The 15,652-nt window shown below is 42.0% G+C and overlaps 5 protein-coding genes across 6 annotated transcripts; 4 read left to right on the top strand and 1 right to left on the bottom strand.

Moving 5' to 3' along the window:
• The first annotated feature begins 62 nt into the window (after positions 1-62).
• LOC108659675 (solute carrier family 22 member 13) lies at positions 63-2,177 on the top strand. The gene is made up of 3 exons (XM_018112704.3): positions 63-946; positions 1,063-1,713; positions 1,773-2,177. The coding sequence occupies exons 1-3, from the start codon at positions 238-240 to the stop codon at positions 2,129-2,131; spliced, it is 1,719 nt and encodes a 572-aa protein (XP_017968193.1). The 5' UTR covers positions 63-237; the 3' UTR covers positions 2,132-2,177.
• A 624-nt stretch (positions 2,178-2,801) lies between these two features.
• Xport-A (exit protein of rhodopsin and TRP A) lies at positions 2,802-3,299 on the top strand. Its single transcript, XM_030384439.2, has 2 exons — positions 2,802-3,079; positions 3,142-3,299. Exons 1-2 carry the CDS (start codon positions 2,872-2,874, stop codon positions 3,279-3,281), a joined length of 348 nt encoding a protein of 115 aa, XP_030240299.1. The 5' UTR covers positions 2,802-2,871; the 3' UTR covers positions 3,282-3,299.
• On the top strand, positions 3,143-3,842 carry Xport-B (exit protein of rhodopsin and TRP B). Its single transcript, XM_018112708.3, has 2 exons — positions 3,143-3,371; positions 3,435-3,842. The coding sequence occupies exons 1-2, from the start codon at positions 3,322-3,324 to the stop codon at positions 3,736-3,738; spliced, it is 354 nt and encodes a 117-aa protein (XP_017968197.1). The 5' UTR covers positions 3,143-3,321; the 3' UTR covers positions 3,739-3,842.
• Positions 3,843-4,662: 820 nt separating this feature from the next.
• Positions 4,663-14,125, bottom strand: RhoGAP92B (Rho GTPase activating protein at 92B). Of its 2 annotated transcripts, none has more exons than XM_018109897.3 (5): positions 13,888-14,125; positions 13,272-13,549; positions 10,473-10,648; positions 6,387-7,353; positions 4,663-6,324 (listed from the first exon to the last, which is right to left on the bottom strand). In XM_018109897.3, the coding sequence occupies exons 1-5, from the start codon at positions 13,932-13,934 to the stop codon at positions 5,480-5,482; spliced, it is 2,313 nt and encodes a 770-aa protein (XP_017965386.1). In that variant the 5' UTR covers positions 13,935-14,125; the 3' UTR covers positions 4,663-5,479. The 2 variants fall into 2 exon arrangements, with proteins under 2 accessions (XP_017965386.1, XP_017965394.1); XM_018109905.3 differs by having other exon boundaries at positions 4,663-6,321; positions 13,888-14,124.
• A 276-nt stretch (positions 14,126-14,401) lies between these two features.
• On the top strand, positions 14,402-15,636 carry Surf6 (Surfeit locus protein 6). The gene is made up of 2 exons (XM_018109930.3): positions 14,402-14,677; positions 14,731-15,636. Exons 1-2 carry the CDS (start codon positions 14,506-14,508, stop codon positions 15,567-15,569), a joined length of 1,011 nt encoding a protein of 336 aa, XP_017965419.1. The 5' UTR covers positions 14,402-14,505; the 3' UTR covers positions 15,570-15,636.
• The last annotated feature ends 16 nt before the right edge of the window (positions 15,637-15,652 follow it).

The following is a 15,652-nucleotide window of genomic DNA, read 5'->3' as shown; positions in this document are numbered from 1 at the left end:
AACAGCCTATTGACATAATCGTTTAGTCAGACTTCAATGTTTACCGTAGTCGAACATCTGAAACAAATTTTAGTGACAATCTGATTAGCGACGATATCGTCGACTAGCACCAACCGGGGGCCCTGCTCCGCGATTGTTCAGACGTTTTGGTGGCGGCGCTAAGCTGAAGCGTAGTCGCAGTTATGCTGGAGGTTCGAAGCCCGTAAGACGTGGTTACTCGATTCTACACATGTGAGAATGCACCAAGGCTACAGTCCCCCTGAGGCCAAGTGGAAAAAGCGCCGTCCGACGCCCACGCCAGAGGTACATGCCCGCCTGAGCCATATATACACCAGCCAGCAGGATGCTGAGCGGCAGCAGCAGGAGGAGAGGCCAGAGGCGGCAGCGGAAGATGTCATCTCGCATGTGCTGGGTGACTTCGGCATCTGGCAGCTGCGCTCCGTGCTGATCATCTTTCTGTGCAAGCTGCCGGCTGCCTGGTTCATGGCCCTCATCATATTCACAGCTCCCGAACTGTACCCCAACGAGGAGTACTGGTGCGATACGAGCGCCTATGGCGGCGTCGAGAACACGACCGTCTCGGACGATCATTGCTATGTGCTGGTCGCCCATGGCGAGGCCAACTATGCAATGCGACAGTGCCTGCAGTTCAACTACGCACACGCCTTTCGCTCGCTCATCATGGAGTTCGATTTGGTCTGCCTGAGCGACATCTTTGTGGCCTGGTCCCAGTACTGGCATCTCTTCGGCATGTTCATTGGCGGCGTGATAGCCACACGGCTGATGCGTGTGCTCAGTCCTCGGCGCGTCTACATCGTTGGCATCTGGGGTCTGCTCGGCTGCGGCACGGCCACGGGCCTGGTCAATGATTTCAGCCTGCATTGCTCCTTCCGCTGCCTGTCCGGCGTCTGCTGCTGCTTCATGATGACAGCCGGACAAGCCATATGTGCGTAGCAGGTTATCCTGAAGAATTCTTTATCGATTTTATATCCCTCAAGTTAGACTTGTGTATTTTATTGTATTTTATTTATATATTTTATTTGCCTATTTTATGCTTTTCAGTTTGCGATATTACGGCGGGCAAGTGCCAGCAGGGCGTGCTTCTGCTCTATGACGCCTCCTGGTCCGTTGGCGTCCTGCTGCTGCCCGCTATTGCTGCTTTCGCCCAGAGCTGGCGGCAGGTTTATGTGGGCATCACCTCGCTGCCCGTTGTCATCGTGCTGCTGCTGCCCTGGCTGCCGGAGTCGCCGCGCTGGCTGCTGCAGCGCGCTGAGCCGACGACTGCCGTGGAGCAGGTGCAGCAGCTGCTGCAGCAGGCAGCTCGCACTAATGAGCGCTGCTCCAGGTTGCCAGATGATCTCTGCCTGCAGCTGGAACTGCTGGGCGAGAGGCTGCGCTCGCAGCCACCAGCCGCACGCTGGCTGGAGCTGTGGCACGGCCATCCGCATGCCAAGCTGCACATGCTGGCCACCCACATGGCCCTGGCCACCTTCCTCGTCAGCCACCTGGGCCTGCTGCTAAGTGTGCGCAGCTTTGGCCGCGACTATGTGACGCCCAACACCATGTTCGCGGGCCTGGCTGAGATTCTGGGCTGTCTGCTCGCCGTCTACCTGTGCCGCAGCCACAACGCCCACAAGTGGCAGTGGGCGGGCGGCTTCTGCATTGTGGGCGGCTGCGTGGGCTGCCTCTGCTGGCTCCTAGACGATGTGAAGAGTAGGTGTTGAATGCATGCTTCGCCCATCGACAAATGATTTACACTTTTGTGCTTTCAGTGCCAGAGCTCTATGAGAAGATGCTGTGGATGTGCTTGACCCTCCTGCCCAAGGCGGGCGTCTCGTGCGCTCTGGCCATGCTCACTGCCTGCATGGGCGAATCTCTGCCTGCGGAGAAGCGAGCTCCGTTTGTCTTCTCTGTGCTTACCTGGGCTCGCGTCTGGCTGCTCTCCGCCTCCTTCCTTACATTGCTCAAGCAGCTCAACGTCGCCCTCTCCCTGTCCGTCTTCTGTGTGCTGGTTATACTGGGCGGGCTTTGCACCTGCTGCCTGCGTACGCCTCGAGCGTGGGAGAAGAGTGCGAGGAAAGAGCAGCAGCTGCAGCAGAAGGAAGCTGACTGCTACAACACTCACTTGTAATATGTGATATTTGGAAAAGTTTTATAGCTTGTACTTGAATATTGTATTTCATAATATTTGTTGTCTATAGTTATATATTACGAATCATAAGGGATAGGTAGATCAATTATACATTAGTTTAGAGCCCAACAACATTTTATTTAATAAATAAAATGTGAAGAATACTTTAATTTAGCATTCCATTTGATAAGTCTTTGCACCAATGCCTCCTAATGCCAGGAGAAACTTACAATATTCATATTCATAGTACATAAATATTTATAAAAGAAAAATTATTGTAATTTAAGAATTTTTAAGTTACTATACAATATTATAATCTGAATTCTGACTCTTTGCACAAAAAATATAAATTAATAAATAAAATATATAGTCAAAGTATAAAAAGATCTGGGCACTCGAGCAATCAATTAGACGCCCAGTGTGCTCTATTCCAATCGGGGTGACAAATATAATAGGCATAGATATTTTAAGCGCATTGCTCTACTGACTGTTTGTACGAGCTCGTGAATTCACCTGCTTGCCCGCAGACCCGACGCCTGGCGCCAGTAAGCAATGCAAATCAATAAAATCGAAACCATAAAATTGCCGAGAGTCTCGGCAGTGGGTCGCAAATTGTGGTCATATGTCATTGCTGGAGCAACTTTGGCAGCGTTTGGACGTGCACGGCGCTGGATCGTGAGCAGGTGCAGGAATAGGAGCAGGAGCAGAAGCAGCTGTTATCTCTGCTCCAATTGGATGCAATGAAATCGAAGAAATCGGCCTTTGCCAATACATCGACGGGCTACGGCAGACACAAGCATAGCGGACACGGCAAAGGACGCGGCCAGAGCAAGGACAAGGCCGAGGGCAAGGGCAAGCACAGCAAGGAACAGCAGCCACCAGAGCAAAAGGATGAACAGGACAAGGACCTGAACTCCGGCTTCGGAGACTATCTGCGCACGCCGGAGGGTCTGTAAGAACGAACTATTTATGAAAGTATGCCTTCCAATCCTCCTTCTCTTCCTCGCCAGCATTTGAGATGATGAAATTGTTTGTTTTTGCCAATACGGTGATGTTGATTGTGACTATGGCCTGGCCGAATATTAAGGAACAGTTCTTCATGCTAAACCAATGGTGGGAAAGCTTTCGGGAACAGCAACAGAAACAATAGACCTAGAGAATTACTTGAGTTAGCGCATTTTACAGAGAGGATGGTGGGCCCATTCATGCAAGGCATTTTGCTGATAGGCATTATCTATTGGTAGAGCTCAAGGATTATGTTAATTGTGTGCATATGATTCATATATTATTATCTGATTAACAGGTATTCGAAGAGCATGATGTCCATGATTAATGATTATTATCGTAGCGAATTCCAACGTAAACTTCAAGCTGCAGGCGAGGCAAAGGCCGCCGAGGAGACACCCCTAAATGTGGACAATTTTATGGACTATGTGCGTGACCTGGAGACTAAGGAACAGCCAACGAAACAGGCAACTCCCAGCGTTACTGAGAACTCCATTAAGCCAAATACAGAACAAACACAAAAGCTGCTATATTTCCTCAACATCACAGGCGTCTATGGCTTGCCTGATCTTTGCAGTGCTGCAGACAGTCCCATAAGCTAGTTATATATAGATGATATCATATGTTCTTATTTACTATATAGACTATATTATATGTATTGGTCCAATCTCTTTTTAAAGAATACAACAATCGCGTGTGTCGCCAATGTCTAGAGCGTTTTTTATTTCAATTGTAGCAGAATATATATTTCCAAATTTATCAACATTATCTGAACTCTTCAGCTATAAATACTATATATGTATATGTTTATATGTGTACGATGTGCCTTCAACTTTTGATTCATTATTCTCTTAGCTTGGTCTGACTTCTATATCAATTTTATAATTCTTATTCGCTTTCTATGCTTCAGTGGAAGCGTTTATAAATATAATAATTTTTAAAATATAGTGTTTAGATATGATAGATGATGTTAGGTGCACGTTCTTTGCTTTAGGCATTTATATATATTTCTTAGATTTTCAATCAGGTATTCAATTCAAGTATGGCACAAATATTACAATTTATCCAACATCTTTTTCGATTATTATTTTTTCTTTTCAGAATTGAAAATGCTTTGAGTAATAGTCAAAGATAGATCGATTTAACTTATGGTTTGTTGTGCCTGGTTCTTAACTAGTTCAGCTTACAGAGAAATATATAGAAAAGTCTACAAAAAGTAGTAAAAAATATTAGGAGAGATAGATCAAGAGAGTTTTGAAAGATTTAAAAAAATAACTAATAGCACAAGTATATTGCTTTCTATTTTATAACGAACTCGCGTCAAAGTCAAAGAATTGCTGACCTGTATATTTTGCTTTCCATATAAAGCGATATTTATGCAAGCAAACATCTGGCTTATCAATTGATTCATTCATTCATTCAAATTTACGTTTCTATTTATATGCCCTGAAGCGTGAGTATATTTCACATTCACGATTGAATCTTACAATTAAATTATAGATATACGAAGGAAAATAACTAAACAGTTCAGGAAATCATAAATGACTTTTAATGTATATTTTATATACACAACAAATATTCATACATCGGTTTAATATAGATAAAAAATAATATTAATAGTTGCATTACAAATTAATAAAGCAAAAATACAGAGTACGTCAATTAAAACTGATAAGACTTTCAATAAAATATATTTATATATATATACTATGTACATAGAAAAACGCTCGAGCGTCGCTTTATCATCCTCACAATATCCTCTTCTCGAGGAATTTCGAAGACCAGTTCAATTTCGATTAGTACAAAGCGTAACAAATTTAAAAACGAAGGCAACAAATTTTTCAAATCTTAAATCACACTTGAAGTTGTCTTTCAGAAAGTGGAGAACAGAGCAAAGCAAAATTAAGGAAACTCAAACCTTCATGTTTTTTTTTTCTCTTCTTCTTCTGTGTATCACAACCTTTTAAATAAGGATAACAATAATAATTAAAAAATTGCGTAAATTTCGACAAAATTGAGTTAATTCATGAATGCCTACTACAAACTAATACATGTGTATATAATATAATGTTTATATATGTATGTATGTATATCTTTTCACATATGGCTAAAGTAAAACACATATCAATTAAATTGCAAAGAATACAAATGCTGAATACAGAATATTAAGTTGCTTTCACTCTATTATATATAAATATAAATCGCTATATAATTTAATGCAACTTATTGAAAGGCTTTGTTTGATTTGTTGTTGTTGGTTTAACTAAATTACTGTGCGTTCAAGTCTTACGGTTAACATATAGAAAGCGCCACCGGTTAAATAAGGATTCGCTATTGACTACACTATTCCGACGGCTTGCGTATTGTTGGCGGTGGCGGCGCTGGCACCGTTGGCCTTTTGGGAGTGTGAAATGAATTGGGCGATATGGGTGTGGTAGGCAAGGCCTGCAGCTCCTTCTCTCCCGCCGACGGCTGCCGCTCATGATTATGATTGTGTTCTGTGCCGGTCGTACTATTTATTGTTGTTGCCGTTGTGTTGGTATTGATGTTGTTTGTTGTTCCCGTTGATGCCTCCTCCCGCGTGCCATTTGTATCACAATTTTCGTGTCGTAGCTTCTCTATGAATTTCTCCGTCGTGAAGCGTACGTTGCCATTGTCAATTGTTGCTTGTGTGGGTGTTATGGCCTCGTCGTCGCTCTTGCTTTCGTTTTTGGAGCCACCACTACCCACACCTCCGGTCCCTACAGACAGCACCACAGGCCGCTTGGGTAACTGCGGCTTTTGCGGCACATCGGGCTTTAAGCGAAAACTGCCAATGCTATCGATGCTCCTCCTATCCGCTGTGGGCGAGGGCAGATTGTCCAGGCCAAAGAACTGTGTGCGCGTCATTGGAACCGGCTTGGCGGGCGTCACTGGTGGCGGCGGCAATGCCTCCAGCTGTGTGTGCGTCGGCTGGCTGGCTGTAGCAGGCTGCTGGAATGATGGCAGATTGGGCAGGGGAGGCTTTGCAGGCTTCTCTTGCTTCTCCTGCTTCTCTGACTTGTCATCCTGCTGCGGGAACAGCTCCTTGGCATGCGGCCGGTGATTGGAGCCAACACCATTGCTGGTGGCCTCACCTTTAGTTGGAGGCGACGGTGCATTGGGCTTTTGGCGGCGCAGTGTGCCATAACGTGGACTCTCCATGACTTCTAGGATGACACGAAAGAGAGTTAAATAGCTGCTATAAAATTGCCTAATGCCCAATACTTACCACCATCGTGCTTGTCCAAATGCTCATTAGAGGAATTCGATTTGCTTTTGCCTTCGACAAAGAGCTTATGGCGCTGCAGCGTCACATAGAACTCGACATCGCCATCGAAGAAGTAATCCCACTGACTGATCAGCAGCTCCACAATGATGTTGGCGGCCGAGGAGCTGTTCACCTGGCCAATATAGTCGGCTGCTGCGTTGCTGCTCTTGTCAACGCGCGGCCATAGCATGTTGGGCGACATCACAATGGCCAAGTTCTGGGAGCTCATCTTATTGTGCACGGCCCGCTGTTGCATCAGGGCCAGAAAGCGTGTAAGATAGCGCAGATTGGCATAGTTCTCCTTGGGTAGCTTGCTCAGAATAGCCTTAATCTCCGTCTTGCGCTCCGCCTCGGAATGCCGCTCCGCAACGCGTATAAAGTCCTTGTACAGCCCGTAGGTGAGCAGCGGTTCGGGCAGTTCGCGCAGATACAGCTTCAGTATGGAGCCGATGACATGTGGATCCTGATACTCCAGCGGCAGGGGTGTCTTTACATGCTGCGCCTCCAGCGCGTGCTTCATGCGCCTCAGCTTGGTGCTAGCACAGCCCACACGCAACAGACCCTCCTCCTCGAGGCCGTGCTCCAGCAGGCAGCAGCAGCAGAGCTCCACAATGTAGGAGATGTCCCGGTGCGTCGACTGCAAGTGCTCCTTGAGCGAGGTGCCAAATCGCGACTTCTCTGTGCCCTGTATGGTGTCCTGAATGCGCGCCAGCGATGCATTCACCTGCTGCAGCGCACGCTCATGGTAGTTTCTTTGGTTGAGCACATAGTCCTGAATGCAGTTGACGATCTCGTCCTCTTTGGCAATTAGCTCCAGCATTTGTGCGGCCCAGGCATCGCGCTCCTTTTCCAGCTTCACTTCACACTCCTCCTGCTGGGTCTTAATGTGATTCACCTTGGCCGCGGGCTCATCCAGTCGTATTGCAGCCTGAAAGTGAAAAATGGGCCGTTCATCAGTTTAGTCAAACATTCCACCGATAAGAAATCTCTCACTTGTCTTTCTTTTGTTTGGACTTGGTGTCATTTTCACACGCTTCGCGACACTGACTTCCCCTACTGTAATCTTTAACCACCTCCAACTCGTCGCTGTTGCGCGACAAGTGTCTGCGACTGTTGTTGTCATGTTTGCTGCGCTCTCCACTAGTGCCCCATTGAGAGTATAGACTATAAATAGACCCTTTGCCCAGCTGTGTCAATCAATGCCTTTTGTTGTACGGCAAACGGAAGCATTTACAAGGTAAATTTAATGCATTTAATGGGCCTGTGCACAGCCTGACCGATATTTGCGGCACATTGACAAACCACACATTGCCCAAGCACTGACTCACAATTTCGGCATTAGCCAGGCGATTTAATGCTACGGCAATTGATAAGAAAATCGTGAATAGTAATTTCGATGAATATTTGAATGGACTGCTGTGCTCCTACCTTAGACGTTATATAAGACAGTTTAGCAATTAATGGAAAACGATTTATTATAATATAAGAATCAGATAACTGTAAGAGTAAATCTTGAAACATAACACTAATCCAAGCTATAAATCGGAATAATTTATGAATCAAACATTTAGTATTTTTTAAAAATTTCATTTAGCTTGTTCTGTTAGCTTTCAAAGAGTATTTAATCAGCCCAACAATGCTGCCTTTATAAGATTCCTTATCGCGTCGCACACTTTGCTCCCTCTACGTGTCGTCAATAGGTCGAGCGTCGTAAGTTTGCTAAAAATAAGCAAAATCGTGACAAATTAACTGCTTCTCTCTCCTTCTTTTTCTTTTATTCAATAGTAGCTCCATCGGCCTCTCACTCTTTCACTATGCTGCTGTCAATCAATCTGCAACTGGGAATGAGCAAACAATGGCATCCACCATCTAATTATAAACTAAGCCCCAAACAACATATTCCAATGCCAGTCGGCGTGTGACTCACAATATATCGTATATATATGGATATGGATATGCATATAAATATAACCTCTAATGACCTACATTAGAGTTGAAACTGGGTATGCGGGACAGTTACGAACATCCGCAGTTAGCACTTGCAAGGTACACCAAAAATGATGTATGTAACTGTGTCTGGCACATATCGCATATATAGCTCAATTAGAGCGTTCCCAATATGAAAAGCTAGAGGTTGCCCGCATTACGTTTTATTGAGCCGACTCGAATGCTATCGATAAGATTATGGTGTGCATATATGCGTATGTAGGGTGTCTAAGAAATGCTACTAAAATATGATACGAATAGACAATTAATGGACTGACAGCTGCGACTCGCTTGCTCGCTCATTCGCTCACTCGCTCATTGGCTCAATTTTCAATTATGATGTCACTTGGTTGTCCGGCCAAGTCAATGAACGTCTTCCGACACCTTAAGCAGCACTCCAACAACATCAACATCAACATCAACAACAGCAGCAACAATTGTATTGCGACTGATTTGCCCGACTCTCCATATACGACATAAAGCGTGTCGTCGAGTTGTCTTGGCTTGTAAAGCGGAAAGCAATGCCAAAAGCAATATCGTATAAATAAAAACAAGAAGTGAACAATATATTGACTGCGTCGTCACAAAATTTGTCAAGTAATCAAGTCAAATGTTAACGGCCACAGTAGAACGACAGGGCTACAGTAAAACCTGCCTGCGAATTCTAGATATTATGAAAACTCTGCAAGAAAATCTACAAAATTCAAATATTTTTATATTTTCTGGTTGAGAATGCAGATTATTACCCTTGGAATGCTGTTCCTAAAAACATTTGTATATCCTGCGCAAAAATAGTTTCGCAGCAGCTGTTCGTTAATAGGGCATCTACTGTACTAGCAACGACTCACGCCAGTTGCCAGAGAAATTGGAACAAGAGTCGTTAAAAAGCCAAACAATCCTGCGGACATATCATAAAGACAAGCGACGCCAAGCGACGTATGAAATCGAATAACAACAATAACAACAACAACAACAAAAACAAATGCCAACAATTCTATTGTGCGATGATAAAGAAAGAAATAAACTGAAATTATAAAGAGAGAGAGAAAAGAATAAAGAATTGATTGCTTTCTTGGCCGGCGCTTGTCATCCGGTCGTGGCTGACTATGCACAAGGCACAGTGCTTCAAAGTCAATTGAAAAAGTGTGCAAAATGCGCGAGAGATGTTTATCAGCTACAGAAGGGAGAGGAAATGGCCAAATTAACAAATCGGAATCTGTATTGACAACTATGAGCAGAACTATAGACAAAGGAAGGGAAGTTTAAATTTGATAAGCTCTATATGTAAGATCTAGAATGGTAAGAGAATCAAGTAACATGAATATCCTCATTTTTGCTGAAAAGAAAGCCCAGAGCTAGCAATAAGTTACCACATGAGAAGTTGCCATAAATTCCAGGAAAATCAACTAAATAATATTAAACCAAGTTCCAATCGTGCACTGGCCATAAACCAAACAATAATAGTTTCTATTTACAGCAGTACCTCTGTTATTGAAGACCTCGCGTGACATTAGACCACTGTGCATTTAGGTCTGAGCTCCACGCAATTGAGAAGTTGTTTAAATACTTATTGTTATTGCTGTTATTTTTATTGTTTGTTATTTACTTTGACTCTCTTCTTCTCTCTCTCCTTCTTTCTCTCTGAAATCGTGCTCATTTTAAACATAATCAACGCACATTCCACAATTTGGATAAGTGCTACATTATTATCACAAATCATTTTTGAACAGCTGCCCATAATTTATACCTTCCAACAATTTTTCGCCTGATTAACTTAGTGTTAAAGAGAAACGTAATATAGGAAGATAGTAAGAGTTACATAGTAAAATTAATGTTGATTTCACTTTTTGTTCACATTTATCAAATATATTTTCAGATAAATGAGTTTTTCCACACTTTGCTAAGCTAATTTGTACATAGCCGATTCTATAATTCTTAATGAATGATTTTTAAAAATTGAAATCAACATTCATTTCTCACTGTGTACAACCTCTTATGCAGAGAGTCAAAGATTTATCTGCTGTCTGATGCTTAATTTGTGGACGCCGAATGATATCTTACCTCATGGCTGCGCTTCAGTGAGGTGTATTCCTGTAGTGTGCGCGACACATTACGCTTTAGCGTTGAGATCTCTTGTATTTCTTTATCTAAGATGTTTTTCAAACGCCGCACAACTTTCGTCTCCGTTTCCAGTTCGCTCTCGATGATGCACTCGGCGATTGTCTTCTCCAGCTCGGCTGCAAATTGCGAAAGGGTTTTTTTTTAGTTTAAATAAATACAAAACTCTATTTTGATCATATTAAGGAAACGTTTGTGTGTGTGTGTCTCTGTATTTCAGCGTGTCTAAGTGAGGAAGTCAATGCTTATTTAAGACCTTATCGCAGCCGAAGGGACGGTAGCAAAAGTTGTTGTTGTTGTTGCTGCTGTTGATGGTGTCGTTGTTGTTGTTATTATAGCTGCCGGTTCAAAGTTGTGGGCCGTGCATTGTGGGAGCGGGCGCGGGGGCGTAACTATAGCTGCTCTGACGAAGCTGAGTAAGCAAAATTGTGATAATTGTGTTGAGTGCGACGCCGGCAGCGGAGCCCACAATACGACAGTACAATAGGGGGCCCGCTGCAGAGGGAATGGCGACAACACAAGTGAAGTATAAAATTGAAGATATGCTCGTCGTGGCTAAGAGAAGGCGATGAGACGAGAAGGTGGAATTAAAGCGTGTCGTGGCTAAGAAATAAATTGCAAAAGGGCACACTTGGTACAGTGGGGCAAATCCATTAGGGTGGCTAAATAACAATAGCTGTCGCTCAAATTTAATTTGGGAATACGAAACTAAGTTATATTTGTTAAAAATAGTAATAGATTATACTAAGTTAAATAACAAAATATTTTTGTAAAGTGCATATTTTTAAATTTGTCAATCACGTACATATTAAATTTGTATAATCTCTAATTTGAATAACAAATAAAATAATATAAAAATATGATAGCGATATTTTTAAATAGATCGTTATTATTTATATGATACATTTTTGCACTTTCAATTTGCAAACAATTATATGATCTTCTTTTGACCCACTTGAAATGCAAATAGGTTTATATAACCTCAAAATTGAAGAGAAAACTCCAAACGGAACAAAAGAAAAAGTGATTGGCGAGCTATACTCGTTAACTGAACACAAATAGTATTTATTTTAACATATGCATATGCTTCCTTGTTAGCATTTGTGTACGTGAACTTTGTGTAAATTCAAATATATATAGAGTTGACCAAACACGAATCATATACAATACACGTACGGAACGACAGCTGAGAGCACGGGAGAGTCGTATGCATGAATAGTTCACCTACTTTTGCATGGAGACCAAACAAAGGCTTTATTTTGTTTCGCCTTATGTCATAATACTGTGGACAGAGCTTATCAAATGAACGTTGAACCAAGGTAAACTGAAGCTGAAGCTGCAAATGATGATGAGTCGCTGCTGCAGTCGACGCTGACGCAACGCTCAACTAAATTGCAATTGCTGCACGCATCTGGTGTGCTTATAAATGTCTATGTGAGCCTCTCATTGCGTGCATGTGTGTGTGTGTGTGCGTGTGTGTGTCTCATATGCTAAAAGCGTAAGTGGAGTCAATAATGAGTAATATAACAGAAAGTGGATGGGGGAGGAAAGAGCGAGAGGGAATTAGAGAGAAATAGCAACAAACGAAAAAAGGTGTGGGGGCTATTTTGAATATTTAAATATTTATATATGTATGCTTATATTTATGTAGGAAGCTTGTGAGGGATCTTACATTTTATTTCTTTTTGACGCAACTTTTACTTTACTCAACTTATCATAATCATATCATAATTATTGCAGATCACTTTTACTGGGCCTTTGTCTTGCACCAAAAGAAATGCACAATAGAGTTTTGATTGAAAGTAGCGGGCCATAAAACAGGGCATTAAAAGGCGGGTGTTGCCTGGCGGAGGTAAAGGCGGGGGCTAAATGCGTAAACACAATAACAATCAAAACAAAGAAAAAAAAAAACAAAAAACAAAAACTGTATAAACAGATAAGTAAATAAAAATAAGAGCGGCTAACCGCAGCAGAGAGCAGTCAATCCAACGAACGACTGTGTAAAAGAAAGCAACGAAAAAAAAATCATCATAAAATTATTATAATGATTAAAAAACGCGCTAAGCAGCAGCGACAACAACAGCAAGTAAATAGTGATTTAGTGAGATTAGCCATAGCAAGACTAGAATATACCCTGTATCGGGTATACGTACATAGTCTAATATTTTTCCTTATACTCTGAGAAATCAATTACGCGGTTTGTAATTTGTTCTCAATAACTTCCTGACTTATATATGCTGATAATCGATATTTATCGCATACGAGGTCATTGTACAGGCTTAGAAAGAGTCCAAGAATATATGTATATGCATGTACATATACATATACCTATTATTAATTAATCTTAAGTATTTATATACCCTTTTATACATTATCAATAGGAATAGGGTATAATAATCGACAACGCTGAGTTGAGAAATGTAAATGCCACAAGGCCAAGCGCAGACAAGGCGAGGCCACACACACAAACAGACACACACACACACACTTGCAGAGCGCACGCGAGCCCGTGACACACAGTCATAAAAGCATATGCATAGAAATTTATGCGCCTATATGTGTATACACATACACACGCCAGCACATACATAACTGTGCACACCTTGCGCTTTTTGTGCGGTTTCATTTTTAATGTTTTTTCAATTTAGAATTTTTTCTAGGTGGCGCCCTTATCACAGCCAGCGAGACGCCGATAAAAATACCCCTACACACACACACGCACAGTTGGACTTAGCTACTCACCACAATTTGCTAGAACCTTGTGCAATGGCATATCCTTAGGTAACTCCTTGGCCGACTCATCCAGCGCTTGGGCAATCTTGTAGTGCGTGTTCTTCTTGATTCGCTTGTCATGCTCCTCAATGGTAACCGTGCCATTACTGCTGCTGCTACTGCTGCCGCCACTGCTGTTGCTGAGCGCTGGTAATTTGCGCACAATTTTCTCAATGGTATCCCGATATCGGTCTACTTGCTTCTCAATGGTCTCTAGCTCAAAGTCTTTACAGTCAGATTTTGTAGATCTGTGTGAAGAAACAAAGCAAAACAAAACAAAGCGAAATCAAATACAGACAATGAGGCATCGATATACATATGTATGTATATGTTTGTAAATGTCATTACACACGACTGCCGTTAGGTCATCAGCGACGTAAGAAACATGCATATAAAAAACGTAAGCGCTGTGTTTTATTTTGGCATTGATTTGTTTTTGTTGTGCTGTTGTTGTTGTTGTTATGAGGCAACACCTGCGCCCGCCGCTAACTGCTTGCGCTTTTGTCTGGCATTTCGTCGCGTCTTCACGGCTGCCGCCGCTGGCACTGGATGGCGGCTACCTGCGCCCCCTGGCCTTTGCACTTACCTTAGGTTTTCAGCAGCAATTTTAATTTTTGCAAATTGTTTCTTCATATTGTTGCCGCTTTGCACACACACTTCTGACCGCCGTTTTACGTCTAACAAAAACAAAATGCACTTTGTTGTGGTTTATATTACTGTATTAAATTAGCTCGGCATTTACAAATATTTTTAAACACTGGCAAAAATTAGTCATTCTCGGCCGACGAATTACTGAAAAATGATGTAAAGTCAAGGTATGTGAATATCGATGAGTTATCGATAGCTGTCACTCAGATAGGAGAAGTTGCAAGCAAAGCCACTGAAACTATCGATAGACATTGAATATTATCACTGACCAGAGAGCTCTCTAATTAGTGATATTATCGCACAACTATGAAAATTTGGGTGCATTGAATGCATGTAATATTAATGAATAAATAAATAAAAAATAATTTTCAGCTGTTTTAAAAACAATATTAAAAAGTATGTATTCAAAAATGAACTCAATGTATTATTCGATTAATTAATCGACTAGCCAACTATCACAGCTTGGCAAATGCTTTCTCTAAAGAGTCTCAGATGCACGTGTGAACTCAAATTTAGTTTTTATTTTTGAAAACATTGAATTTTACTCAAATTCCGAATGGAATATTTTACCGCTGAAGACGCTGTAAATAGCGCTTGGGAGGAATACAACCGTGAATATGGCGTAAAAGAGTGCAAAAAAGAAGACGAGCACACCAAAAGGATGCGATTCGAAAGAGAGGTATATCGCCTGTTGATAATGAACAATGTGCCTTATTCTAAAGAAGATGGTAAATATAAAGCAAACATTATTAAGCATTACATTCATACATTGATATTGTAGAAAAAGAAACATATGAGGAGTATCTGCTTTCTGATGATGAAAATACGCCAAAGACAAAAGGTGCCCAGTTGAAACATCTAACTAAAGCCAAGCGTAAAGACAACAACGACGCCGAGGAGGAGGATGTGGACGAACGCATTGCATCCATAAAGAACAAATTGCGTCAGAAAAAGCGACCGACCACTGAACGGCAACAGAAGAAACGTGAAGCAAAGAAACTCAAGCGGAGTAAAGGGGTACAAAAGCTGCTCCAATCCTCTGCAAAAATATTGAAAAACGAGAATATAAAACAAAAGAAACTGAAACTTGGAGTTATCAAAGCAGAATCAAATGAAGATGGAGAGGAAGCAGATAGCAAGGCAACAATTCGGCCCGTTCAGCAGAAACCTGTATTTAATGAGGAGTCAAAAATTGTTTACTCCAAAATTGATTTTGCTGCCACTCCAGGAGCTAAGACTAAGAAATCGCATAAAAACCCAAAGGAAATACTTAAAGAGCTGAAACAAACGAACCAACAAATAAATGAGCTGAAGGAACAGGGTCAAAGCGATAAGGCAGCCGAATTGCAAAATAGTATTGCTTGGAAGAAGGCTTTCGATAAAATTGAGGGCAAGAAAGTGAAAGATGACACCAAGCTCCTCCAGAAGGCCATAAAGAAGAAGAAAGTGGAGAAGCGGGCTGCAAAGAAGAAGTGGGAGGAACGCAAGCAAAAGGTGGACCATGATATAGCGAAGCGCCAGAAGAAACGACAGGAGAATCTGGATAAGCGCAGCAAAGACAAGAAGAACAAGAAATTGAAAAAGGCTAGCAAAAAGGGCCGAATTATACCTGGCTACTAGAAACTGTTTGGCAAAAAATTAGAAATTAGAATTACAAGTCAAATAAAAAATTTTTGACGAACCGAAATTCAAGTTCTTTTCAA

Source organism: Drosophila navojoa, chromosome 2 (genome assembly GCF_054131105.1).
Source record: "Drosophila navojoa isolate 15081-1374.11 chromosome 2, UAZ_NAV_1.0, whole genome shotgun sequence".
NCBI classification, from domain to species: Eukaryota; Metazoa; Arthropoda; class Insecta; order Diptera; family Drosophilidae; genus Drosophila; species Drosophila navojoa.
This window is presented reverse-complemented; position numbering and strand designations above follow the sequence as displayed.

Excerpts from the sequence above, each read along its gene's own strand:
- LOC108659675 (XM_018112704.3), top strand. The coding sequence starts at position 238 with ATGCACCAAGGCTACAGTCCCCCTGAGGCCAAGTGGAAAAAGCGCCGT. Across the intron at positions 947-1,062 it reads GACAGCCGGACAAGCCATAT|TTTGCGATATTACGGCGGGC; the intron begins GTGCGTAGCAGG and ends TATGCTTTTCAG. Across the intron at positions 1,714-1,772 it reads GCTCCTAGACGATGTGAAGA|TGCCAGAGCTCTATGAGAAG; the intron begins GTAGGTGTTGAA and ends TTGTGCTTTCAG.
- Xport-A (XM_030384439.2), top strand. The coding sequence starts at position 2,872 with ATGAAATCGAAGAAATCGGCCTTTGCCAATACATCGACGGGCTACGGC. Across the intron at positions 3,080-3,141 it reads CTATCTGCGCACGCCGGAGG|CATTTGAGATGATGAAATTG; the intron begins GTCTGTAAGAAC and ends CTTCCTCGCCAG.
- Xport-B (XM_018112708.3), top strand. The coding sequence starts at position 3,322 with ATGGTGGGCCCATTCATGCAAGGCATTTTGCTGATAGGCATTATCTAT. Across the intron at positions 3,372-3,434 it reads CTGATAGGCATTATCTATTG|GTATTCGAAGAGCATGATGT; the intron begins GTAGAGCTCAAG and ends TCTGATTAACAG.
- RhoGAP92B (XM_018109897.3), bottom strand. The coding sequence starts at position 13,934 with ATGAAGAAACAATTTGCAAAAATTAAAATTGCTGCTGAAAACCTAAG. Across the intron at positions 13,550-13,887 it reads ATTGCTGCTGAAAACCTAAG|ATCTACAAAATCTGACTGTA; the intron begins GTAAGTGCAAAG and ends TTCTTCACACAG. Across the intron at positions 7,354-10,472 it reads CACTGAAGCGCAGCCATGAG|GCTGCAATACGACTGGATGA; the intron begins GTAAGATATCAT and ends TTTCACTTTCAG.
- Surf6 (XM_018109930.3), top strand. The coding sequence starts at position 14,506 with ATGGAATATTTTACCGCTGAAGACGCTGTAAATAGCGCTTGGGAGGAA. Across the intron at positions 14,678-14,730 it reads GCCTTATTCTAAAGAAGATG|AAAAAGAAACATATGAGGAG; the intron begins GTAAATATAAAG and ends TTGATATTGTAG.